Raw genomic sequence first — 23,854 nt, forward strand, 5'->3', positions numbered from 1 at the left:
TGAGTATGATTTAGATTTAAATCGCCTGGTAGTCAGTCACTCAGATACAATAGATTGTTTTCTCCTCTAATGTGTGCATGTATGACCTCTCCAGTCTCCATCGTTCACCTTCAATGTAACAATAATGAAAAATATGTAGTGTGGCATCATGGGAAATGTGGCATATAACTATAATGCGGCGACTAAAACTATGCGGGCTGTGCTCTTCTCTTGACCCCAGAGAAAACCTATTGGTTTTGGACATCTTCTTCGAAGCTCTGAATTATGAGAAGATCGAGCAGAAAAAGGCCTACGAAATAGCCGGGCTTCTCGGTAAGGTTCTGCACGTTTCTCGTTGTGGGCTTTGAGTTTTTTTCCCCCCTCTTTGAACACGCTCAAGTAGCTGCTGAAACACATTTCCATAATCTGATGCATTTGCAAGGGCGGCCAGGTTAGCTTTGATGGAAAAAGTTGGACGCTTTTGACAAGTCCGCTCACATGACTCGAGCCACTAGCGCTGTATGAGAAGTGACAGTTCACGGAGTGATTTCATGCTTCATCGTTGAACTTGTCTGAATCTATTCATGTCTCTTCTTCTAGGTGACATAGGAGGTCAGATGGGGCTGTTTATAGGGGCCAGCGTGTTAACAATACTGGAGATATTCGACTACCTATATGAGGTAAAGTATTTTACTTCGTACACACCATGCAGTACAGTGGTAATCTGTTGCAGACACCCTAAAATATTAACGCAAAACACATTTTTAGGGAATAATTTTAGTTTTATATGTGTACATTGCGAAATATGTATGCTTGAACATTGCTACTGCAACCTTAGAGCCTAAAACGTGTTGCTTATGTGATATGATTCTTCAGTTTGACGGTTAGCAATCTGAATCTGCGCCAGGGAGGTTTTTTTTTTTAATTGCAACTTTGTTGATTGCAGAAAAGAATATAAACAAAGTGTACACACTTTCCCTCAAGACCTCTTTTGGGCCTGTTGACACCTATTATAATTGCTATTTTTTAACAAACTGTAATCCTATTGTACAAAACCCAAAACCAGTGAAGTTGGCACGTTGTGTAATTCGTAAATAAAAACAGAATACAATTATTTGCAAATCTTTTTCAACTTATATTCAATAGAATAGACTGCAGAGACAAGATATTCAATGTTCGAACTGAGAAACACTTTTTTTTTTTCAAATAATCATTAACTTACAATTTAATGGCAGCAACACATTGCAAAAAAGTTGACACGGGGGCATTTTTACCACTGTGTTACATGGCCTTTCCTTTTAACAACACTCAGTAAACGTTTGGAACCCGAGGAGACCAATTTTTGAAGCTTTTCAGGTGGAATTATTTCCCAAAGTGGTGACCATCGCCCCATCCTTGTTTGTGAATGACTGAGCATTTCATGGAGGCTGCTTTTGTACCCAATCATGGCACCCACCTGTTCCCAATTAGCCTGTTCACCTGTTTGATGAGCATTCCTCAACTTTCTCAGTCTTTTTTTCCACTTGTACCAGCTTTTTTGAAACATGTTGCAGGCATCAAATTCCAAATTAGCTAATATTTGCAAAAAATAACAAGGTTTTCCAGTTCAAAAATAAATATCTTGTCTTTGCAGTCTATTCAATTGAATATAGGTTGAAAAGGATTTGCAAATCATTGTATTCTGTTTTTATTTACAATTTACACAACGTGCCAACTTCACTGGTTTTGGGTTTTGTATATTTATGCTTGTTCTATTCATCCATCCATCCAGTGGTAGTGTTTTGCCTGAAGGAAGACCACATGTTCCATCAGGACCAGCGCTTAGTGTCGTAATACCTCAGAAATTACGGTCACGCACGTACAAACTGACACGATAATACCACAATGATTCAGTGTTACTGATCTTTCCACAGTAGGAACCTACAAATTTTACTCACACTTTATATTTGTGGTTTGCAGTCATTGTATTTTCTTTATACAGTACTTTTGAGTTTGTTGCGTGACTGGTCGCGTCAGAGTGAAACTGCAAACAATCAAGCTGGTGGCTATTTATTGCTACCACGCAAATTTCCAACATTAGCATTACCACTTTGATGTGAGCATCAAAAGTTACTTACTAGTTCAGCAGGAACAGAGCCAAGTTAGCATCGGGATGAAATCCCACCTCGTCTCTGAGCTCACCCCAGCGAATGAAAGCCGGGCCATAGTTGATCCTTTACTGTCTTTTATCCAGGCAGCCTCCCTTTTTCTTTTTTTTGTCTTCTCAGACAAAACTTTTCATTTCTTTGGTTGTTTTTTAGCTTCTGCTATGATAACAGCAATTGCTCGTAGGCGTTCGCAGCGACTTCCGCCTTTGCAACGAATGGGGATAGGTAAAGTGACATATGGGAGCAAATGAGCAAATTTGTAGTTTTCCTTAAAATTGCTTATTGCCAGTGAAAGCGATACAGACCCCTCAGGCCATGACTGAAGTGTTATTCAACTAAGTAAGTAACTAAGTAAGTCCATGTATCATCCCAAAAGTTATGAAAATATTTTATGAAGGTTGAAAAGTTACATAGTGCTGCTTCAGCCCTTTGAGACACTTGTGATTTAGGGCTATATAAATAAACATTGATTGATTGATTGATTGATTTAACCTACTATATAGTACTAAACACCTGTTCCAAGGCCGCCCCTTCCTGTAGCCTGCGCTAATCATGCACTGTGCGTACTGTAGGCCCCTGTGATCCATGGTGGTAGGGGGCAGAGTCGTTTATAGAGAGAGTATGGACAAATAAACGAGAGGCGCCATGTTTGGTACCTAGAACGTGTGCAATTGAGTCGTTCTTTCGTTAGTTTTCCTGACGAAATAAACAGAAAATAATCGGTCTAAATATAGTTCTAAACATACTCCGGCTTATAAACTTACAATAGATCATGCTTTTATTTTGACAAAGTAGTATATATAATGATAATAATTTTGGGGCAATTTTGCACCAGCCTTTGATGCAGTCTACCGCTATATTCATGCAGCGTTTGGTGACCAGCGGCTCTCTAACACGCTCCCGCCGGTGAAATGTACGTCAGAAAATACACAACGACCAAAAATACAACTTTTACCCTCATTTTGCCTAAATTCTCATTAGCTTTGGACCAACAATTACGGAAAAATTATGACTTTTGTGTGAAGTATGTCAACTGCGGTGTCTGCCTCCAATGTATTGTTTGTAGTCCCTGTGCTATTTACAGTACAGGCCAAAAGTTTGGACACATCTTCTCATACGATGCGTTTTTTTTTATTTTCATGATTATTTACATTGTAGATTGTCACTGAAGGCATCAAAACTATGAATGAACACATGTGGAGTTATGTACTTAACAAAAAAAGGTGAAATAACTGAAACCATGTTTTGTATTATAGTTTCTTCAAAATAGCCACTGTTTGCTCTGATTACTGCTTTTCACACTCTTGGAATTCTCTCAATGAGCTTCAACCACAGAACTTTTCTCCAGAAGGTCTTATCATTGTCCATGTGATGTCAGATGAAACAAAAAATGAGCTGTTTGGCCACAATACCCAGCAATATGTTTGTAGGCAAAAAGGTGAGGCCTCTAATCCCAGGAACACCAAGCCTACCGTGGTAGTATTATGCTTTGGGCCTGTTTTGCTGCCAATGGAACTGGTGCTTTACAGAGAGTAAATGGGACAATGACAAAGGAGGATTACTTCCAAATTCTTCAGGACAACCTAAAATCGTCAGCCCGGAGGTTGGGTCTTGGGCGCAGTTGAGTGTTCCAACAGGACAATGACCCAAAACACACGTCAGAAAAGTGGTAAAGGAATGGCTAAATCAGGTTAGAATTAAGGTTTTAGGATGGCCTTCCCAAAGTCCTGACTTAAACGTGTGGACAATGCTGAAGAAACAAGTCCATGTCAGACAACCAACAAATTTAGCTGAACTGCACCAATTTTGTCAAGAGGAGTGGTCAAAAATTCAACCAGAAGCTTGTGGATGGCTACCAAAAGCACCTTATTGCAGTGAAACTTGTCAAGGGACATGTAACCAAATATTAACATTGGCCTGTATTGCAGATTTGGTCACATTTTCAGTAGATCAATAATAAATTCATAAACGAACTAAACTTCACGAATGTTTTTTGTGACCAACAAGTATGTGCTCCAATCACTCTATCACAAAAAAAATAAGAGTTGTAGAAATGATTGGAAACTCAAGACAGCCATGACATTATGTTCTTTACAAGTGTACGTAAACTTTTGACCACGACTGTAACTCCACATGTGTTCATTCACAGTTGTGATGCCTTCAGTGACAATGTACAATGTAAATAGTCATGAAGATAAAGAAAACACATTGAATAAGAAGGTGTGTCCAAACGTTTGGCCTGTACTGTATGTCTGTGCTTTTATCAATATTTTCTATACGTTTTTGCTGTGGCAAGTCATGGCTTCCTGATTTCATTATCACCACAGTAATTTGTATACTGAACTATTGCAGCTTTTTACTGCAATATTTATTAGTTTAATTTAGATTGTTCGATTAGTGCATAAGCAAAATGTTCCTAACGCCTTACACAGCTTTTAAGAGTGTATTGTTTTCATAAATCAAGTAAAACGTGGGCAAAATATCTAATGCATAGAAACAGCTTATTTTTGTCATCAATAATGATGCCCCTGCTGGCCAATAGAAATAATGCAGATTTAGAAGAAACTACTCTATCCAGCATATGCCAAAGAGTCTGAGAATCAGATATCCAATTAAAATTTATACATGCGCACTAAAAGTGTTGAATCTCGTGTATTTTTCCATTGTTTTATGTTTGATGCTTAATTTCTTTTTCTTTTTTTTTTAGGTGTTCAAGGACAAAGTTTTGGGTTACTGCATGCGCAAGAAGCGACCACAGCGCTGCCAAAGTGACAACCTGGTAATATTTGTCATCATTAAAAAAAACACTACAATAATGTATACTGCGTTGAGAGGGATGCATACTTAAAATACTGTAAGCCAAATAACAAGATAAAGTGACTTGTCAAAACGCTGCAGACCAGTCAAATTGTTCAGTTGGCAGATGATTTGGCATATAACTCAGATTTTAGTACATATGACTTAAGATAAGCAAATTGGTCTGGTAAGTAAAACATAATATTTTAGTTATTTAATCTTGCTTAGAGTTCACTAGCAGTAGATATAATATAGACAATAATTTAGTTGTTTTACATATTGAATATAGAGTTAAATAGATTAAATAATTGTTTGAATACTAATATTAAAACAAAACATTTAAATTTCAATTATTTATTAATAAACAGTTTCAATTCACTGCAGTAAACACTGCTGTTGATATGATTACAGTATAGGAGACTCACCATTACTTAAATGTAGATACATAAAGATAGATACATTATACACGTGGCTACAGTATGTACAACAATTGGCTAAAATAGAAAACTCAGTAATAGGCAATTTTTTGTGTCTTAAAATTGCTAGATTTTTTTTTTTTTTTAAATAGTATTTACTATAAACGATATTTTATTTTGATTCTTTTAGTCAGGATGTTTCATGACAAGTGACCCTCGAGACAGCATAAAAAAACCGTACCTGTCATTAAGTTAGTGCTTGCATGATTAGTTGCTCTGCCTTTAAAATCATCATGCCATGCTGTCACCTGCTATAGTAGTCATGTTCTTTTTGTTGCATCCACGTCATTGCCTTCTCATTTTCACCAAACCCTCCATCCCCAGCCACACTTGTCAAGTATTGATTATTTTCATTCTAAGTTTGACTTCCATCCTCTACCACAACAACAGCGGTAATAACTTCTCGCTTGCGCAGCTTGGAAAACAAAGTGCTGCTTGATTTAATGAGGCTGAGCCGGCTTCCCATCACCACAGGCTTCAGTTAACATTTGCACTGTGGTGGGTTTTTTTCTTCTTCTTTTCATCTCAGTCACTCTCACCCATCTTTCTTTTCATGGTGTCTATTCCAGGAGTTTCCAGAGACCCCAAGCAGCCCTGGTGTCACGCCTAATCATGCCCCCAGGTAGCACACCCCATTGCTAATAGAACGCTCCCTCCCGCGATGTCCCCCTCTGTCATATGTGTCATTAAGACCATCTCATACGTCAGCAGCATCATCACCATTGCCATCATCATCATCATTAGCAGCAGCATCATCCTCCTACACCTCCTCAACCTGTGTTTTGCTACTAAAACTATCAGCAAAGTGTATTTTTCTTCTTAACAAAAGCAGTTCATAAAATACCTTGAATTAACTATTTAGTCTCATTAGCTGCTATTATTACTATTATTGAATAAATACTCAAACGACCCACTAACGGAACATAATAGCTGGTGGTCCTTAACACTATCATTAAAAAGAAATGGAGATGTTACCCGCAATTAAAAATACATTATTGTTGTTATTATTATGAACATCATTATTATTATTATAATTACCATATTATTGTTGTTTTTGCTCACATTATTAATATTTTTTAAATATAACCTTTTTTTTTTTTCTTTCACAGAAATATTTGGATTACATACATCTTACTATTTATGTACTTTTTGGGATTTTTAATCATAATTATTATTATGATTATTACTATTACTATAATTACAAATCCAAACAACTTGTGTATTTTTAAAGAAATATAATGTTTATTTTATAGCTATTTATGTGAAAGGAAATAAAATAGACTGTATATTGCTGTGACATTAATTAAATTAAAATGTAATGAATTAAAAATTGTAGTAATACTACCACTAATAATAATAATTTATTTGTCTGTGGAAGAAACTTGACACATTGTTAGAATGCATTCAATAATAAAATTACCAGTATTAGTAATAATAATATAATATTAATAAATATTATTTTTATTTATTTTCTGAAAGGAAAAATACATTGTTTAGAGTCATATAATTATTATTATTACGATTATATAAACCGTTTATTTCTGTGAAAGAAAATAATTTTTATAACTAAACAGTTTATTTTTCCTTTCACAAAAATAGACGGTTTATATTAATATTAGGACTATTGGTAATATTGAATTAATTTAAACAATTTATCTAATTTATCCAGTAGTAATTTGTAGAATTATTATTATTACTAATACCAGTAAGAGTTGTTGTAGTACCAGTAACAATACAAATGGATATTTAATCTAAATATATACAATTTTTGTTAAAAATAATACTGTAATAAAAAGTAACAAAGAAACAAGAAATTATATATTTTTAAATAAATAATGTTTAAAAACAATCTATACTGTATGACCTTTTCTCCATTTTAAATGCAATATATTATTATATATATTATTACTGTCATGGGTGTGTGCGGTATTTGCAACGGTAATGTAGAAATCCTACAGACGGACAAAGCTACTTTTTTCAAAATGTTTTAACATGATTTCAACTTTTATGAGGCAGAAGAATAAACATACACTTTAATGTGATGCACTCTAGTCTGCATGTTTGCTTCTTATGTATGACCGCGCAAACATCTTCTTGTCTTTTATGGACAAGTTGAGTGGTTTTGATTCTCCAGCGGCACAAAGATATGATCTTCTTTGCCTCCATATCGATGCTTTCTTTAACCCAACGTAAAGCACAGACTCTTCTGTGAAGAGATGACATCATAGAATCCATTGCACTGAGGACAGGCTGCTTTGCATCACTAGCATCACTTTCTGTTATTGCAGGCCCTCAGGTGCAACATGAAAGGGTTTTTGGCTGCCCAAGTGTTGACTTTGTAACTTTCACCCGCTCAGCAAATGTTGACGTTTTACCGAGCTAACAAGTGAACACACCGTCATCCCATCAAAGTTTCACTAACCATTTTTATTGCACTATATTTTCTCAAAGGACAATGCTATAACATGTTTACTCAGTATAGTATTTTACCTGGAGAAGATACTGTATAATACAATGATTGCTGGCTATTCAACTGGCAGGCCGGGGGCCAAATCTGGCCTGACAATAACACCGGATCGCTCCCTCCCCCCACCAACACAAGTTCAGTTCAAAATTTGGGAGACATTTTTGCAGTTGTATAGAGGAACATGGACCACTGTAAACACACTGGCAGATTCTTGCATCAACACCTTGCTAGCAAACATAAAACACTGCGGTCGAAACTTGCAGTTTACATAACTGAGGCGTCCCTCAAGGCACTCCTTTAAGTCCACTCCTGTTTAGCAATTACAACTTTTTTCGTAAGGTGATTTGAATAACAAAGGTGTTACTGTAGCTTGTTTACTTGTTAGATGTGGTCAGTCATTTGTTCAACTTCTTTACTTGTCCAACCCCTGGCAAAAAATATGGCATCATCATACTTCATTCAGTCGTTTAATTTTGTAGAAAAAAACGATAACAGACATGACAGAAAACTATAATCATGTCAAATGGCAACTTTCTGGCTTTAAAAAACACTAAAATAAATCAAGAAAATAACTTTTGGTAGTAACAGTTTAATTATTAGGTCAAGCAAAGTGAAAAAAATATGGAAACACGTTGTATTGATTGATTGATTGATTGAGACTTTTATTAGTAGGTTGCACAGTGAAGTACATATTCCGTACAATTGACCACTAAATGGTAACACCCGAATAAGTTTTTCAACTTGTTTAAGTCGGGGTCCACTTAAATTGATTCATGATACAGATATATACTATCATATATACTATCATCATAATACAGTCATCACACAAGATAATCACATTGAATTATTTACATTATTTACAATCAGGGGTGTGGAGGGGGAGGAGGGGTAGGATATGGACAGCAAGTAGTGGACATAGAGAGAGAGAGAGAGAGAGAGAGAGAGAGAGAGAGAGAGAGAGAGAGAGAGAGAGAGAGAGAGAGAGAGAGAGAGAGAGAGAGAGATCAGAAGGCATAAGAAAAAGTATCTGCATTTGATTGTTTACATTTGATTATTAACAATCCGGGGAGGGTGTTAGTTTAGGGTTGTAGCTGCCTGGAGGTGAACTTTTATTGCGGTTTTGAAGGAGGATAGAGATGCCCTTTCTTTTATACCTGTTGGGAGCGCATTCCACATTGATGTGGCATAGAAAGAGAATGAGTTAAGACCTTTGTTAGTTCGGAATCTGGGTTTAACGTGGTTAGTGGAGCTCCCCCTGGTGTTGTGGTTATGGCGGTCATTTACGTTAAGGAAGTAGTTTGACATGTACTTCGGTATCAGGGAGGTGTAGCGGATTTTATAGACTAGGCTCAGTGCAAGTTGTTTAACTCTGTCCTCCACCTTGAGCCAGCCCACTTTAGAGAAGTGGGTAGGAGTGAGGTGGGATCTGGGGTGGAGGTCTAGAAGTAATCTGACTAGCTTGTTCTGGGATGTTTGGAGTTTAGATTTGAGGGTTTTGGAGGTGCTAGGGTACCAGGAGTAAATGTTCATCCCCAAATGTAAGACCTGCATAAAATTAATTCTGTTCATTACTCAGCGGTTAAAAAGGAGTGTTTACTAGAGATGTCCGATAATGGCTTTTTGGCCGATATCTGATATTCCGATATTGTCCAACTCTTAATTACCGATACCGATATATACAGTCATGGAATTAACACATTATTATGCCTAATTTTGTTGTGATGCCCCGCTGGATACATTAAACCAGTGGTTCTCAACCTTTTTTCAGTGATGTTCCCCCTGTGAACATTTTTTTAAATCCAAGTACCCCCAAATCAGAGCAAAGCATTTTTGGTTGAAAAAAAGAGATAAAGAAGTACAATACAGCACTATGCCATCAGTTTCTGATTTATTAAATTGTATAACAGTGCAAAATATTGCTCATTTGTAGTGGTCTTTCTTGAACTATTTGGAAAAAAAGATATACAAATAACTAAAAACTTGTTGAAAAATAAGCAAGTGATTCAATTATAAATAAAGATTTCTACACATAGAAGTAATCAACTTAAAGTGCCCTCTTTGGGGAGTGTAATAGAGATCCATCTGGATTCATGAACTTAATTCTAAACATTTCTTCCCAAAAAAAGAAATCTTTAACATCAATATTTATGGAACATGTCCACAAAAAATCTAGCTGTCAACACTGAATATTGCATTGTTGCATTTATTTTCACAGTTCTTTTTGACAGACATTTTAGTGAGGGTCAAACCATCATGGCATGGGGGAAACTCTGGCTTTATGGTAATGAATGGAATAGCCTGCTTGATTTGATGTTCAGTTTATGAACTTACATTCATATTTTGTTGAAGTATTATTCAATAAATATATTTATAAAAGGATTTTTTAATTGTTGCTATTTTTAGAATATTTTAAAAAAAATCTCACGTACCCCTTGGCATATCTTCAAGTACCCCCAGGGGTACGCATACCCCCATTTGAGAACCACTGCATTAAACAATGTAACTTTACCATGAATTGGTTAACGTGGACCCCGACTTAAACAAGTTGAAAAACGTATTCGGGTGTTACCATTTAGTGGTCAATATGTACTGTACTGTGCAATCTACTAATGCAAGTTTCAATCAATCAATTAAAAACAAGGTTTTCCAAAATAAGAGGAGGAGGGGGTTTGGTGGTAGCGGGCGGTGTATATTGTAGCGTCCCGGAAGAGTTAGTGCTGCAAGGGGTTCTGGGTATTTGTTCTGATGTGTTTATGTTGTGTTACGGTGCGGATGTTCTCCCGAAATGTGTTTGTCATTCTTGTTTGGTGTGGGTTCACAGTGTGGCACATATTTGTAACAGTGTTAAAGTTGTTTATACGGCCACCCTCAGTGTGACCTGTATGGCTGCTGACCAAGTATGCGTTGCATTCACTTATGTGTGTGTAAAAGCCGCATATAATATGTGTCTGGGCCGGCACACTGTTTGTATGGAGGAAAAGCGGACGTGACGACAGGTTGTAGAGGACGCCAAAGGCAGTGCCTTTAAGGCACGCCCCCAATAATGTTGGTATACGGGAGAATGGTTGCCCCGGGAGATTTTCGGGAGGGGCACTGAAATTCGGGAGTCTCCCGGGAAAATCGGGAGGTTGAAACCGATCATTTTCGATATTACATTTTAAAAAGCATTTATCGGCCGATAATATCGGCAGGCCGATATTATCGGACATTATCTAGTGTTTACGCCTTGGAGAGCTGTTGCACCAGGTGGATTGACATGAATCATGGCTCAAACATGAGGGCAAGCATACTGGTAGACCAAGGAAAACATCAAAGCGTCGAGGCAGAAAACTTAAAGCAATATGTCTTGAAAATAGAATATGCACAGCAAAACAAAGGAAGTACAAATAAAGGGAAACTGGAGTCACCGTCTGTGACCGAACTGTAAGAAACCGCCTAAAGGTAATGGGATTTAAATTCAGAAAAGCTAAACAAAAGCCTTCATTAACAGCTAAACATAAAAAAACAAGGTTCCAATGGCCGCTAAAGAAAAGCAATAATGGACAATGGATGACTGGACTGAAGTCATATTACGTGCTGATGTTACATTTTGCCCTATGAGCGTGAGGTGTGACCCCCAGGTGCAATGACATGCTGGGTGATGTTACTAACAAGGTCCTTTCCTGTTCGCTGCGGCTCGACTCACTAAGATACAAAGTACCAAACAAAAGACGACGGTGCAAAAAGGAGCAAACCGATGCACCGTGATGTTTTTAGCATGACAGAAATGACATTTGGAAATGACTCTAGTTTTGTGTCATGTCTGTTGTCTGCTTTTTCTACAAAATGAAACAATTGACTGAACATCCTCCAAAACTGCCGATTCCCATCATTTTTGCCACGGGTTGTACAAAACCAGTTGAAGTTGAAGTTCGTAAATTAAAACAGAATACAATGATTTGCAAATGCTTTTCAACTTATATTCAATTGAATAGACTGCAAAGACAAGATATTTAATGTAGTTGGTAGAGTGGCTGTGCCAGCAATCGGAGTGTTGCTGGTTACTGGGGTTCAATTCCCACCTTCTACCTTCCTAGTCACGTCCGTTGTGTCCTTGGGCAAGACACTTCACCCTTTGCCTCTGATGGCTGCTGGTTAGCGCCTTGCATGGCAGCTCCCGCCATCAGTGTGTGAATGTGTGTGTGAATGGGTAAATGTGGAAATACTGTCAAAGCGCTTTGAGTACCTTGAAGGTAGAAAAGCGCTATACAAGTATAACCCATTTATCATTTATCATTTAATGTACGAACTGAGAAACATAATTTTTTTTTGTAAATAATCATTAACTTAGAATTTAATGGCAGCAACACATTGCAAAAAAGCTGGCACAGGCATGTTCACCACTGTGAAGTGAAGTGAAGTGAATTACATTTATATAGCGCTTTTTCTCAAGTGACTCAAAGCGCTTTACATAGTGAAACCCAATATCTAAGTTACATTCAAACCAGTGTGGGTGGCACTGGGAGCAGGTGGGTAAAGTGTCTTGCCCAAGGACACAACGGAAGTTACTAGGATGGCGGAAGCGGGGATCGAACCTGCAACCCTCAAGTTGCTGGCACGGCCGTTCTACCAACCGAGCTATACCGCCCCACTATACCGTGTTACATGGCCTTTCCTTTTAACAACACTCAGTAAACGTTTGGGAACTGAGGAGACACATTTTTTAAGCTTCTCAGGTGGAATTCTTTCCCATTGTTGCTTGATGTACAGCTTAAGTTGTTCAACAGTCCGGGGTCTCCGTTGTGGTATTTTAGGCTTCATAATGCGCCACACGTTTTCAATGGGAGACAGGTCTGGACTACAGGCAGGCCAGTCCAGTACCCGCACTCTTTTACCACGAAGCCACGCTGTTGTAACACGTGGCTTGGAATTGTCTTGCTGAAATAAGCAGGGGCGTCCATGGTAACGTTGCTTGGATGGCAACATATGTTGCTCCAAAACCTGTATGTACCTTTCAGCATTGATGGCGCCTTCACAGATGTGTAAGTTACCCATGCCTTGGGCACTAATACACCCCCATACCACCACAGATGCTGGCTTTTCAATCCGGATGGTTCTTTTCCTGTTCACCTGTGGGATGTTCCAAATAAGTGTTTGATGAGCATTCCTCAACTTTCTCAGTAATTTTGCCACTTGTGCCAACTTTTTTGAAACATGTTGCAGGCATCAAATTCCAAATGAGCTAATATTTGCAAAAAATAACGAAGTTTACCAGTTTGAACGTTAAATATCTTGTCTTTGCCGTCTATTCAATTGAATATAGGTTGAAAAGGATTTGCAAATCATTGTATTCTGTTTTTATTTACAAATTACACAACGTGCCAACTTCACTGGCTTTGGGGTTTGTGCTTGTGGTGTTCCTCAAGGTTCAATTTTAGGTCCTCTCTATTTCACCATTTGGGCTATTTAACAGGTGGCCCGCAAGTTCAGTCCAAAAACTTGAGAGACTCTTAAAAACCTGAGGGTGCTGTCCTAGAGATGATCTTTACCCAGGTTCTTAAAAACAACAGAGCACTCCTGTGACTCTGACAAAATAAACGGACCAAAATCAAATGTCTACTGTAGAGGACGTTGGTTCTCCCGCTAGAATATACAAAACAAGCTTTTTGGAAATGTGTTGAAAATCCTGCTGTAATGTTTCACATATTGTGTCAAATCCGGACTAAGTGTGGACTCTTTTCTTTTCTCTCCTCTCTTTCATCCATTCATCCGCCCCCAACATATTGTTTACGTCCATGATGTCATATTATCGTTTTTGTTTCTTCTTCAATCGCCTCCATTTTTCCCACCTGTGTTTCACACACCTGTCATCCCGCCCTATCCTGTGTTTCCCACAGAGCACCTGTGACACCCTCCGGAGTCACTCGGACAGTCTCGGATTCACGCCGAACATGTTACCTCGTCACCCGACTCTAGGCAACTTTGAGGAGTTTGCTTGTTGATGGCGTGACTTGACGTGTCCATCCAAACTGTGAAATACCTTCCATGTTTATCAGAACCAAGTGTATAGTAGACTTGATCGATGCCTGAATAGAAATAGAATACTATCATTAGCGGAGGACAAACAGGAACATTACCAAGACACAACTCAGGTTTAACCACAGTATTCACTCATTCATCTCCTCACACCTCCACTTGAAGTAGTACCACAGTACAGTACTACTAAAGTCATGAAATAACTGTTTTGTGTACTATCTTAATTATTAATGGTTGCCTTTTAGCTTCAACAATGCTTCTTGCTAATCAGAAAACTGTGACTAAAACCCCAGAGGTAGAACAATTTAAACATGTATTGTGAGATTGAGAATGGGAAGGTTGAAAACTTTACAAGGCTTTTACTTTCATTTCAAAGAAGGAGCATTTTCTTTGCCTTCAATAATGTGTCTTAAGTTTATTGGTGCCATATATATATATATATATATATATATATATATATATATATATATATATATATATATATATATATATATATATATATATATATATATATATATATATATATATATATATATATATATATATATATATATATATATATATATACACAGTGGGGCAAAAAAGTATTTAGTCAGCCACCCATTGATTGTCAATGGGTGGCTGACTAAATACTTTTTTGCCCCACTGTATATGTGTGTGTGTGTGTGTATATATATATATATATTTATATAAGTGTGTGTGTATATATATATATATATATATATATATATATATATATATATATATATATATATATATATATATATATATATATATATATATATATATATATATATGTTTATATATAGATGTGTGTGTGTGTGTGTGTGTGTATATGTGTGTATATATGTATATATACATATATATATATACATATATATATATATATGCACATATATACAGATGTATGTGTGTGTGTATACATATGTACGTATAAATACACATTTTTTTGAGAAAAAAAAGTTGTACATTTACAGGAATAATTTGGTGATTTTACAAGAATATACTTGCATATGATATAATTTTTTTTGGACTTATAAATTATATAGTTTTTTTGGAAAATATTTTTTTAAATTATTACAAAAGTTATTATAATTCATAATTTTAGTGTTCTTTTATTGAATTAAATCATTATATTACGAGTGGCAACATTATTGCCAAATTACCTTTTATCTTAACATGGAAAAAAGTGTAATACTATGATTTTTTTATTTCAATGTTATGATTTAAGTTTAGTAAAATGCATGTTTACCTTGTCCTTTTTTTTCTTGCAAATACAATTTTTATTTTCATAAAATTTGACTTTTTAATTATATATTTATTGTATTTATATTATATTACATTACATTTTTATTATTTTTTGTAATATTACATATTACTTTGTTTTCATGCTGATTTTTTTTTGTGTAAGAATTCATGGTGGTGCATTAGTACACATTGGCAAAGGTTGTGGGTTCAAATCCCATCAGAGTTGCATCTGGAAGGGGAAAACACTTCATGTGAGAGACTCCTCCTATAATCGCCGCTGCTGCCCACTGCTCCCCAAGGGGATGGGTCAAATGCAGAGGACAAATTTCACCACATCTAGTGTGTGTGTGACAATCATTGGTACTTTAATCTTAATCTTAATCTTAATAAACATTTAAAATTGGAATATTACAAGAAAAACATTTTTATGGAAATAAAGTTGGGATTTTAGAAAGAAGAACATACTTTTATGCATATGAAGTTCAAATATACTGCAAAAAAAGACTGTACATTTATGGAAATAAAGATGGAATATTACAGTTTTTTTTGCAGTATATTTCAACTTCATGTGCACAAATGTTGTTCTTTCTAAAATTCCAACTTTATTTACATTAAAAAAAAAAAATTGTAATATTCCAACTTTATTTCCTTAAAAAGTATGTTTTTTGCATGTAATATTCCATCTTTATTCTCGTAAAAATAGGGTTTTTTCATATAATATTCCAACTTTATTTCCATAAAAGGACAATTTCTATTCTTGTAATATTCCAACTTTATTTCTGTAAAAGTATTGTTTTTTTCTCTAATATTCTAATTTTTATTTTCATCTCGACGTTTCATCTTTATTCTCGTAAAACTAGTTTAGGGGTTAGTGCATGTGCCTCACAATACGAAGGTCCTGAGTAGTCCTGAGTTCAATCCCGGGCTCGGGATCTTTCTGTGTGGAGTTTGCATGTTCTCCCCGTGACTGCGTGGGTTCCCTCCGGGTACTCCGGCTTCCTCCCACCTCCAGAGACATGCACCTGGGGATAGGTTGATTGGCAACACTAAAATTGGCCCTAGTGTGTGAATGTTGTCTGTCTGTCTGTGTTGGCCCTGCGATGAGGTGGCGACTTGTCCAGGGTGTACCCCGCCTTCCGCCCGAATGCAGCTGAGATAGGCTCCAGCACCCCCTGCGACCCCAAAAGGGACAAGCGGTAGAAAATGGATGGATGGATCTTTTTTCATGTAATATTCCAACTTTATTTCCGTAAAAGGTCAATTTATATTGCAATCTTCTAACTTTATTACTGTATTTATTAAGTGTTTTTATTTATATATTTTGTATTTATTTTGATTTATTTATTTATTTAATTTTTTTATTTTGTTTATATATTTACATTATATTTATTTTTAGCCCAACTTTAATTCTGTAAAAATGTATGTTATTTTTGTAATATTCCAACGTTATTTCTGTAAAAAAAATTATTTTCCGTAAAAAGTTTATTTTGTTAGTAATATTCCATCTTCCTTTCCGTAAAAGTAGGGTCTTTTTTTCCAGTATATTTCAACTTCATATGCATGAATGTATGTTCTTCTTTCTAAAATCCCAACTTTATTTCTATAAAAAGTATGTTGTTTTTCTTGTAAAATCCCAACTTTATTTCTATAAAAAGTATATTATTTTTCTTGTAAAATTTCAACTTTTTTCCATAAAAAGTATGTTATTTTTCTTGTAAAATCCCAACTTTATTTCCATTTTAAAAAAATGTTTATTGTAATATTCCTACTTTTTCCATAAAAATGTTTTTCTTGTAATATTCCAAGTTTATTTCCGTAAAAAAACGTATTTTTCCGTAAAACGTTTATTTTGTTCGTAATATTCCATCTTTATTTCTGTGAAAGTACGGTCTTTTTTTGCAGTATAACTTCACATGCATAAAAGTATGTTCTTCTTTCTAAAATTCCAACTTTATTTCCATAAAAATGATTTTCTTGTAATATTCCAACTTTATTCCCTTTTTTTTTTTTAAGTATTGTAATACGCCGACTTTATTTCTGTAAAAAGTAGCTTGCATTTTTTTGTAAAATTCACACACTTATTTCCCTAAAAGAACAATTTTTTTCTCATATAATTACAATTCAACTATTGGTAGTTTTTCCTCGACTTTTTGACTTCTCTCCTTGTATAACGCAGTAACTCTATTCCTGTAAGTTATGACAATAACAACTTTATTCTTGTAATACCTCAAAGTGTGTTTGGGTGTAACACACGTTGGGATGGAGAAGTACTCCATCAGCACAATGCCATGTGATAGTAATCTATTGTCTATAAACGGCTTGTTGGTGACATTTCCTAGGTGAACTTTGTATATACAGTACAGTACAGTACAGTAAGCAGCATCAAAAAGCCATGACCAAATTGTGTACTGCTCATTTTTCCCATGGATGTATAGCTCTATAGATCTATAGAGAGTGCTTCTATGTGTGTGTCCTTGAACTAGCAGAAGGAATGTGGACTTTTGACTGTAGACCGTAAGTGTCTTGACTGATAATCACTATTAGGTACCTCCTTCACTACATATTTGTCACTTACAACAACTCACAGGCATTGTACAATCCCACCATTGTATTCTTCTTCTTCTACTCAATATTCCAGAACATTTAACAAATAGTCACAAAAAACACTTTGTGATGTAACAATGATTATAATAACAATGTATAACAATTGTATGAGTATAATAAAGACGCTATTTACTCATCCTATTCAACAACGTAGAAACATTTCTTATCTTCTTGTCGGTCCACCATTTTAAGGCATTCAATGAAATGGAAGTGGTGTAAATAATGTTTGTATTATTATAAAGCACAAACCCTTGGGGATGAGCCATCACTTAACCAACAATAGTGGGTAAAAAGTAAAGTAGTTGTCGTCAATGACACAACCTAAGGCAGGCCTGGGCAATTATTTTGCCTCAAGGGGGCCAAATTTAGAGAAAAAAAATGTGTCTAGGGGCCGGTATATTTATTTTTAGGAACACTGATACAAAACCTCACAATAATGTCTGATTGAATGCTGAACACTTTATGACAGACCGCCTTAAACGGAATGGAATTGTATATTTTTTACTGAATGAAACACCCAGAATGTACATGAAAACAAAGAATGTGGGATTTACAATATTAACTATGAAGGATAAAACACTGAATATTGACAACATATGAACGTCACGCCCCCTCTCGATCGACATATTTTACAATGAAGCGAAATGCAACAAACAGCAAAATATGAACGCAAAAGGTAAAAAAACAAAAAAAACACCGACAATCTGATACATCACTAAGCTTTAGGACTTTGTTGTAAAAATCTCCTTCCGCGTCTGTCCCTGACACCCGCATTTCAGGCTGGTCGCTCTGGAAACACTCTGTGGAAACGCTCCCCACCCACACTGCTTGGTGCCTCGTCTGAGCTGCTGTGACTTACATTACCATAGTAACTAATTGGATGACCATAGTAACTAATTATATTACCATAGTAACTAGTATATCATGCAAAAGCACAGATTCCAACCATTGAAATACTTTGTATAGTTCAAGACTTAGTCATTTGAAAACATGACTGCACATCATAATGGCAGCTACACTTTCCATCTTAAAGATCTAAAAAAAATGATTTGGGAATGTCCGGCGAGCCAGATTGAAAAGATTAACGGGCCGCATGTGGCCCCCGGGCCTTAATTTGCCCAGGTCTTACCTAAGGTAGGGACCATTCTTTCAGTCTCTTTATGTATTCTTGTTATTCTTCTCATCATCAGCCAGTATATTTCGTTCACTTTGTTAGGTGCATCTGTGTTTTGAAGCCAAATCAACTGTATTATATACTGTAATACTCCATGTATTCAATAAATAAACTGAATGTGGACATTTTTAAAGCCATTTGCCACCAAATAAAAAAAAAAAAAAGTGACCTTGTCAAGAAGGAAAAGTGCTTAAAATTGCAGGTAATTTAATTATGAGGATGTTTTTTGTTTCATTCTGGAAGCTGTTAATGACAAAAAATTCCAGGTTTGGTCAGCAGGGAGAGAGTCGGCACATTTCTCACAGGTAAGGCACACCTTATACCAGGGGTGTCCAAACTACTGCCCCAGGGGCCATTTGTTGGCCCGCAACCCATTGTCCCAAAAATGATTGGAAAAAAAAAAACAGCATTAAGAAAACATTCTTATACCAATAACTGATAATGACACACTTTGTCACCTACAAAAAAAAACGGAGACAAGTTTTTGTCCTTAAATATAAATTATGTTTGTTTTTCATTATTTTTTAATTTAACAAAAGTATTGACTTTTCATTATGCCGCCCTTGGTGGAAAAAGTTTGGACACCCCTGTCTTATACTAAAAAGACACCAATACGCCCCCTAGTGGCTGTGAGCAGTACATGCATAGTTATTGTGCAATGTCATAGCTGGGTTTGATCAACAATATCATTTGAAAATAAAAATTGTAGTAATATAGCAAAAAATAGTCTGAAGTTTTTACAGTTATTTACACATTTGTTAAATAGACATTCTGCGCCAATACCCCCAATTGATCACCAGGCGTATCCAATTAAATAAACACCTTACCTCAAATAAAAGCCTCCTTTTCTCCCCTTTTACTGACACCAACATGTGTCCTTGCACAACAATTTGCTTGATTTGCAGACTGTAATTCTGATGTTAGATTTCTAGTCAAATACATTTTTTCTTGGAGCTATATGTCGACAAAATGGGTTTTTTCCGTAAAACTCTGACTTACTATCACTGTGATATTCTTCCTGTAATATAGACTTCATAAATATTCTTTTAAATATTCATCTAAGATCGCAACTTTACAGTCGTAAAAAATTGGGCGTATTCAGATGTTTTTTGTAAAAAGGGCAATGTTTTTCTTGTTCAGATGTGGCATTTTAAAGCTGTAGTTGACCATAAAGTTTAAAGAGAGTAAGAATTTTTTAATAGAACTCAAATTATTTCTCATAAAAGTATGATTTTTTAAAAATCTTTTTCTTGCAAATTACAATTGTATATTCATGAAAAGTTTTAAAGCTAAGTTTTTTTTTTATTATTTTCTTGTTAATTCACACACAATTGCAATGTTTTAAAAAAAATATATTTGTATGGTATATACAGTACAGGCCAAAAGTTTCGACACCTCATTCAATGTTTTCTTTATTTTCATGACTATTTACATTGTAGATCGTCACTGAAGGCATCAAAACTATGAATGAACACATGTGGAGTTATGTACTTAACAAAAAAAGGTGAAAAAACTGAAAACATATTTTATATTGTAGTTTCTTCAAAATAGCCACCCTTTGCTCTGATTACTGCATTGCACACTCTTGGCCTTCTCTCGATGAGCTTCAAGAGGTAGTCACCTGAAAGGGTTTTCCCTTCACAGGTGTCATAGTTTTGATGCCTTCAGTGACAATCTACAATGTAAATAGTCATGAAAAGAAAGAAAATGCATTGAAATGAGAAGGTGTGTCCAAACTTTTGGCCTGAACTGTACATTGTTGGTACTACCACAACATATTTCACTTGTTCGTCAGAGATGACACCTGTAAAGCTGAAATTTACAATTAAATTTAAAAAAAGACAAATGTTTCCTTGAAATAAGAAATTCAGAATAAAGAAAACGAGGAAACGTGTTTACGTCCACTTTACTGAACACTGAATCTTATTGGCTGAAATGTACAGAAACAAAAATATACGTGATAACAAAAACTGTCCCGGCTTCTGCCAACAGAAGCAAACAAATGTGCTAACAAAAAGTGCAAAAAAGAAAAAAAAAGTTGAAAATGACAAACTGTATCAAAGAAGTCTACGGCCGTCTTTTTGTCTGAAACTCCACAAAAACACATTTTTGTTGGGTTTTGTTTTTCATTATAACTTAATCCACACACACCAAAATATCTACACACAGCCTGCTAACAGTAGTATGAAACATGCTTCACATTCCAGCAATAATAATAATAAATACATGCAACCATTTCTGCAAAACTAAAAAACAAAATGGAAGATAGCTGCACCAAATACCTTTTGTAGGCCTTCGTGGGAGAAGAAGTAGAAGCACTTACAATCGGTGCAAATGAAAGATGTCCCATTTCTTCTCTAAGAAGTATCACCGTGGTCCACAGTTTTATTCATAAAGTATTGGCCCGTTTGTGGAAAACCAGCTGTGATAATCTCAGGTGTTAAACTTCACACACGTCAGGACGTCTGACAGTCAGGTAAAAAGTGTGCAAAGAATGTGGGGGAAATCATCAAATAAAATAGCTTCTCGTGCCATTGTCAATATCTTTTTTTACAATCTTCAACACAGGCTGGCGAGCGGGACGAAAATACAAGTTTGTTGAATTGTATTGCTATATAAGAGAAGTTGGAACACAACGTGTGTATTCCGAGTGTTTTTCTGCTTGTTTTCCCTCCAAATGATCAATGCTGTTTAGGTTAAGCTGACATGTTTTTCTACGGGTGACAAAGTTCATGACATCAGCTGCCTCTCCACCCAAGAACACACGTAAGTATTAATATTGTCACTATCTCGACCTAATTTGACAGCAGTTGCATTCCTTCAACACAGCCGCCCGCCCGCCGTTACAAAAAGTGCTTTCACTGGATTTCATCAGCACAGACCGAAGGGCATCAAGCTCAGCCTTGATCAAAGATTGAAAACAGACAAAAGTTTTAGCTGAAAGAAACTAACACTTAAGTGACTAATTAAACCTGCTGCTCTTTTTCCTGCCCAAGGTACCAACTTCACTGATAGCTGACATACTGCATTTCCTCAAATAGTGACCTCAACCAGCAGGTAGGGTCATTCACTTTATCAAGAAATATACCTCACTTTCACAACTACCACTTTCCCATACTTTCATTTATTTGTGGTAGCTCGCCACAGAAAAATTTGGTGTCTGTTTAGTTTTTTCCCCGTAGATTTGGCATGATCTAGATCAAGGGTGTCAAACGTACGATCAGGCCTGCAAACAGGTTTTATCCGGCCCGCGAGTTATGTTTGCAGAGTACATAAATGAGCTGAAGTTTTTTCATGAAAGAAACTGTTTTTCTAAATGTGTCCACTGGATGTCACAATAGCAATTCTGTGAGGCAAGTAAACTGTTTATACCAAGCAAGAGGTACCCGGTAAAGCGTGGCTACGGCTCCTCCCCCTCGACCCAAATGAAACGTCACCTGCTAAATCACAAAAATGATCCCCGGGCGGGGCCACCGCTGCTGCTCACTGCTCCCCTCACCTCCCAGGGCGTGATTAAGGGTGATGGGTCAAATGCAGAGGATAATTTCACCACACATAGTGTGTGTGTGACAATCATTGGTACTTTAACTTTAAAATGTCTCCGTCAAAAATGAGAAAAGTGAACGCAAAGAGTAACTCAAGTCTCTGAATAGTTTCTACCTCCATTTGTATGGTTTGTTGAGTTAGTACAGGATTAATATGTGGAAATAACAAATGAGGTATTTGATACCTACATTAGAAGACTTTTTATCTATTATTTATTTGGTTCAATCCCAAATAGGCTGTGACTTAGTGTTTGTAGATACACTGAGACAGTCTAAGGTCATTGTGTTCTTCATGGTGTTTTTGAAACTGCACCAATTTTTGCCTCACAATTTTCAACTAACTTCAAGTGTTTTGTCAAGAAGATTATTTGGGAATTGTACTTTTTCACAATGTGCTTGTTCTATTTTTGGCCAAAGTAAAACAAAGAAAACAATCTGAAGTTGTCTTGATTTTTAGGTTCTTATAGATAGAATAGAAGGTACTTCATTGATCCCTGGGGGAAATTTAGTGCCATAAATTTACCAGTCCGGCCCACTTGGGAATGGATTTTCCTCCATGTGGCCCCTGAGCTAAAATGAGTTTGACACTCCTGCTCTAGATCGTCTGTGCAGCCTTTTGTTCTAACTTACACATCTCATGCCCACATAGGGTCCTTCTTCTCCCGTTTGGTGTGCTAATATTACGCACGCTTCTCTTTTTCGTATCCTCCCATTCAGCCTGCGGACACGCAGGCTGAAGTGAGGCCCGAGTTGTGAATATAGGCGGGCTCATTACACTTTCCGTATTTTGCTCGGTTGTGTGAGAATCATGGAGTTCTACTTAACACCTGTAAATGTCATTGAAACACTTTAAATATGACAAGGCCGTATCAAACCAAGCAATTCAGACGCGTACATGTGTCGCCATGGTGATGTAGTGTGTGTATGCACGCTACAACAGCGTCTTCTTCCGACTTGATGTAACTTTGTGTACTTGTTATCACATAACCAGCCAGATGTTAATTGTGATTTTAAGAATTGAACTGTTTGTGAAGCGTAAAGATGGGCTTATACAGCTCTTTGTGTGTTTTTGTGTGTGTGTGCGCGTGGGCAGCGTGAGTTTGATATTAACTGTCAAAAATATCAAATTAATTGATAGACACGGCCTCATGAATGTATTTTCTGTTAAATAGTCACATACAGTACAGGCCAAAAGTTTGGACACGTCTTCTCATTCAATGAGTTTTCTTTATTTTCATGACTATTTTGCTAGATTGTCACTGAAGGCATCAAAACTATGAATGAACACATGTGGAGTTATGTACTTAACATAAAAAGGTGAAATAACTGAAAACATGTCTTATATTCTAGTTTCTTCAAAATAGCCACCCTTTGCTCTGATTACTGCTTTGCACACTCTTGGC

At 36.2% G+C, this 23,854-nt stretch overlaps 1 protein-coding gene across 2 annotated transcripts in view; it reads left to right on the top strand.

Moving 5' to 3' along the window:
* Positions 1-14,299, top strand: part of asic1c (acid-sensing (proton-gated) ion channel 1c) — a 177,471-nt gene extending 163,172 nt beyond the window's left edge. Inside the window, exons 7-11 of one of the 2 annotated variants that reach the window (XM_062022537.1) lie at positions 221-312; positions 580-659; positions 4,834-4,905; positions 5,968-6,020; positions 13,742-14,299. In XM_062022537.1, the coding sequence (XP_061878521.1) occupies positions 221-312; positions 580-659; positions 4,834-4,905; positions 5,968-6,020; positions 13,742-13,820 (376 nt within the window). In that variant the 3' untranslated portion in view covers positions 13,821-14,299. The remainder of the gene's footprint in view (positions 1-220; positions 313-579; positions 660-4,833; positions 4,906-5,967; positions 6,021-13,741) is intronic. The other variant, XM_062022538.1, reaches the window with a different exon arrangement.
* The last annotated feature ends 9,555 nt before the right edge of the window (positions 14,300-23,854 follow it).

This window comes from Entelurus aequoreus, linkage group LG16 (genome assembly GCF_033978785.1).
Source record: "Entelurus aequoreus isolate RoL-2023_Sb linkage group LG16, RoL_Eaeq_v1.1, whole genome shotgun sequence".
Lineage (NCBI taxonomy): Eukaryota > Metazoa > Chordata > Actinopteri > Syngnathiformes > Syngnathidae > Entelurus > Entelurus aequoreus.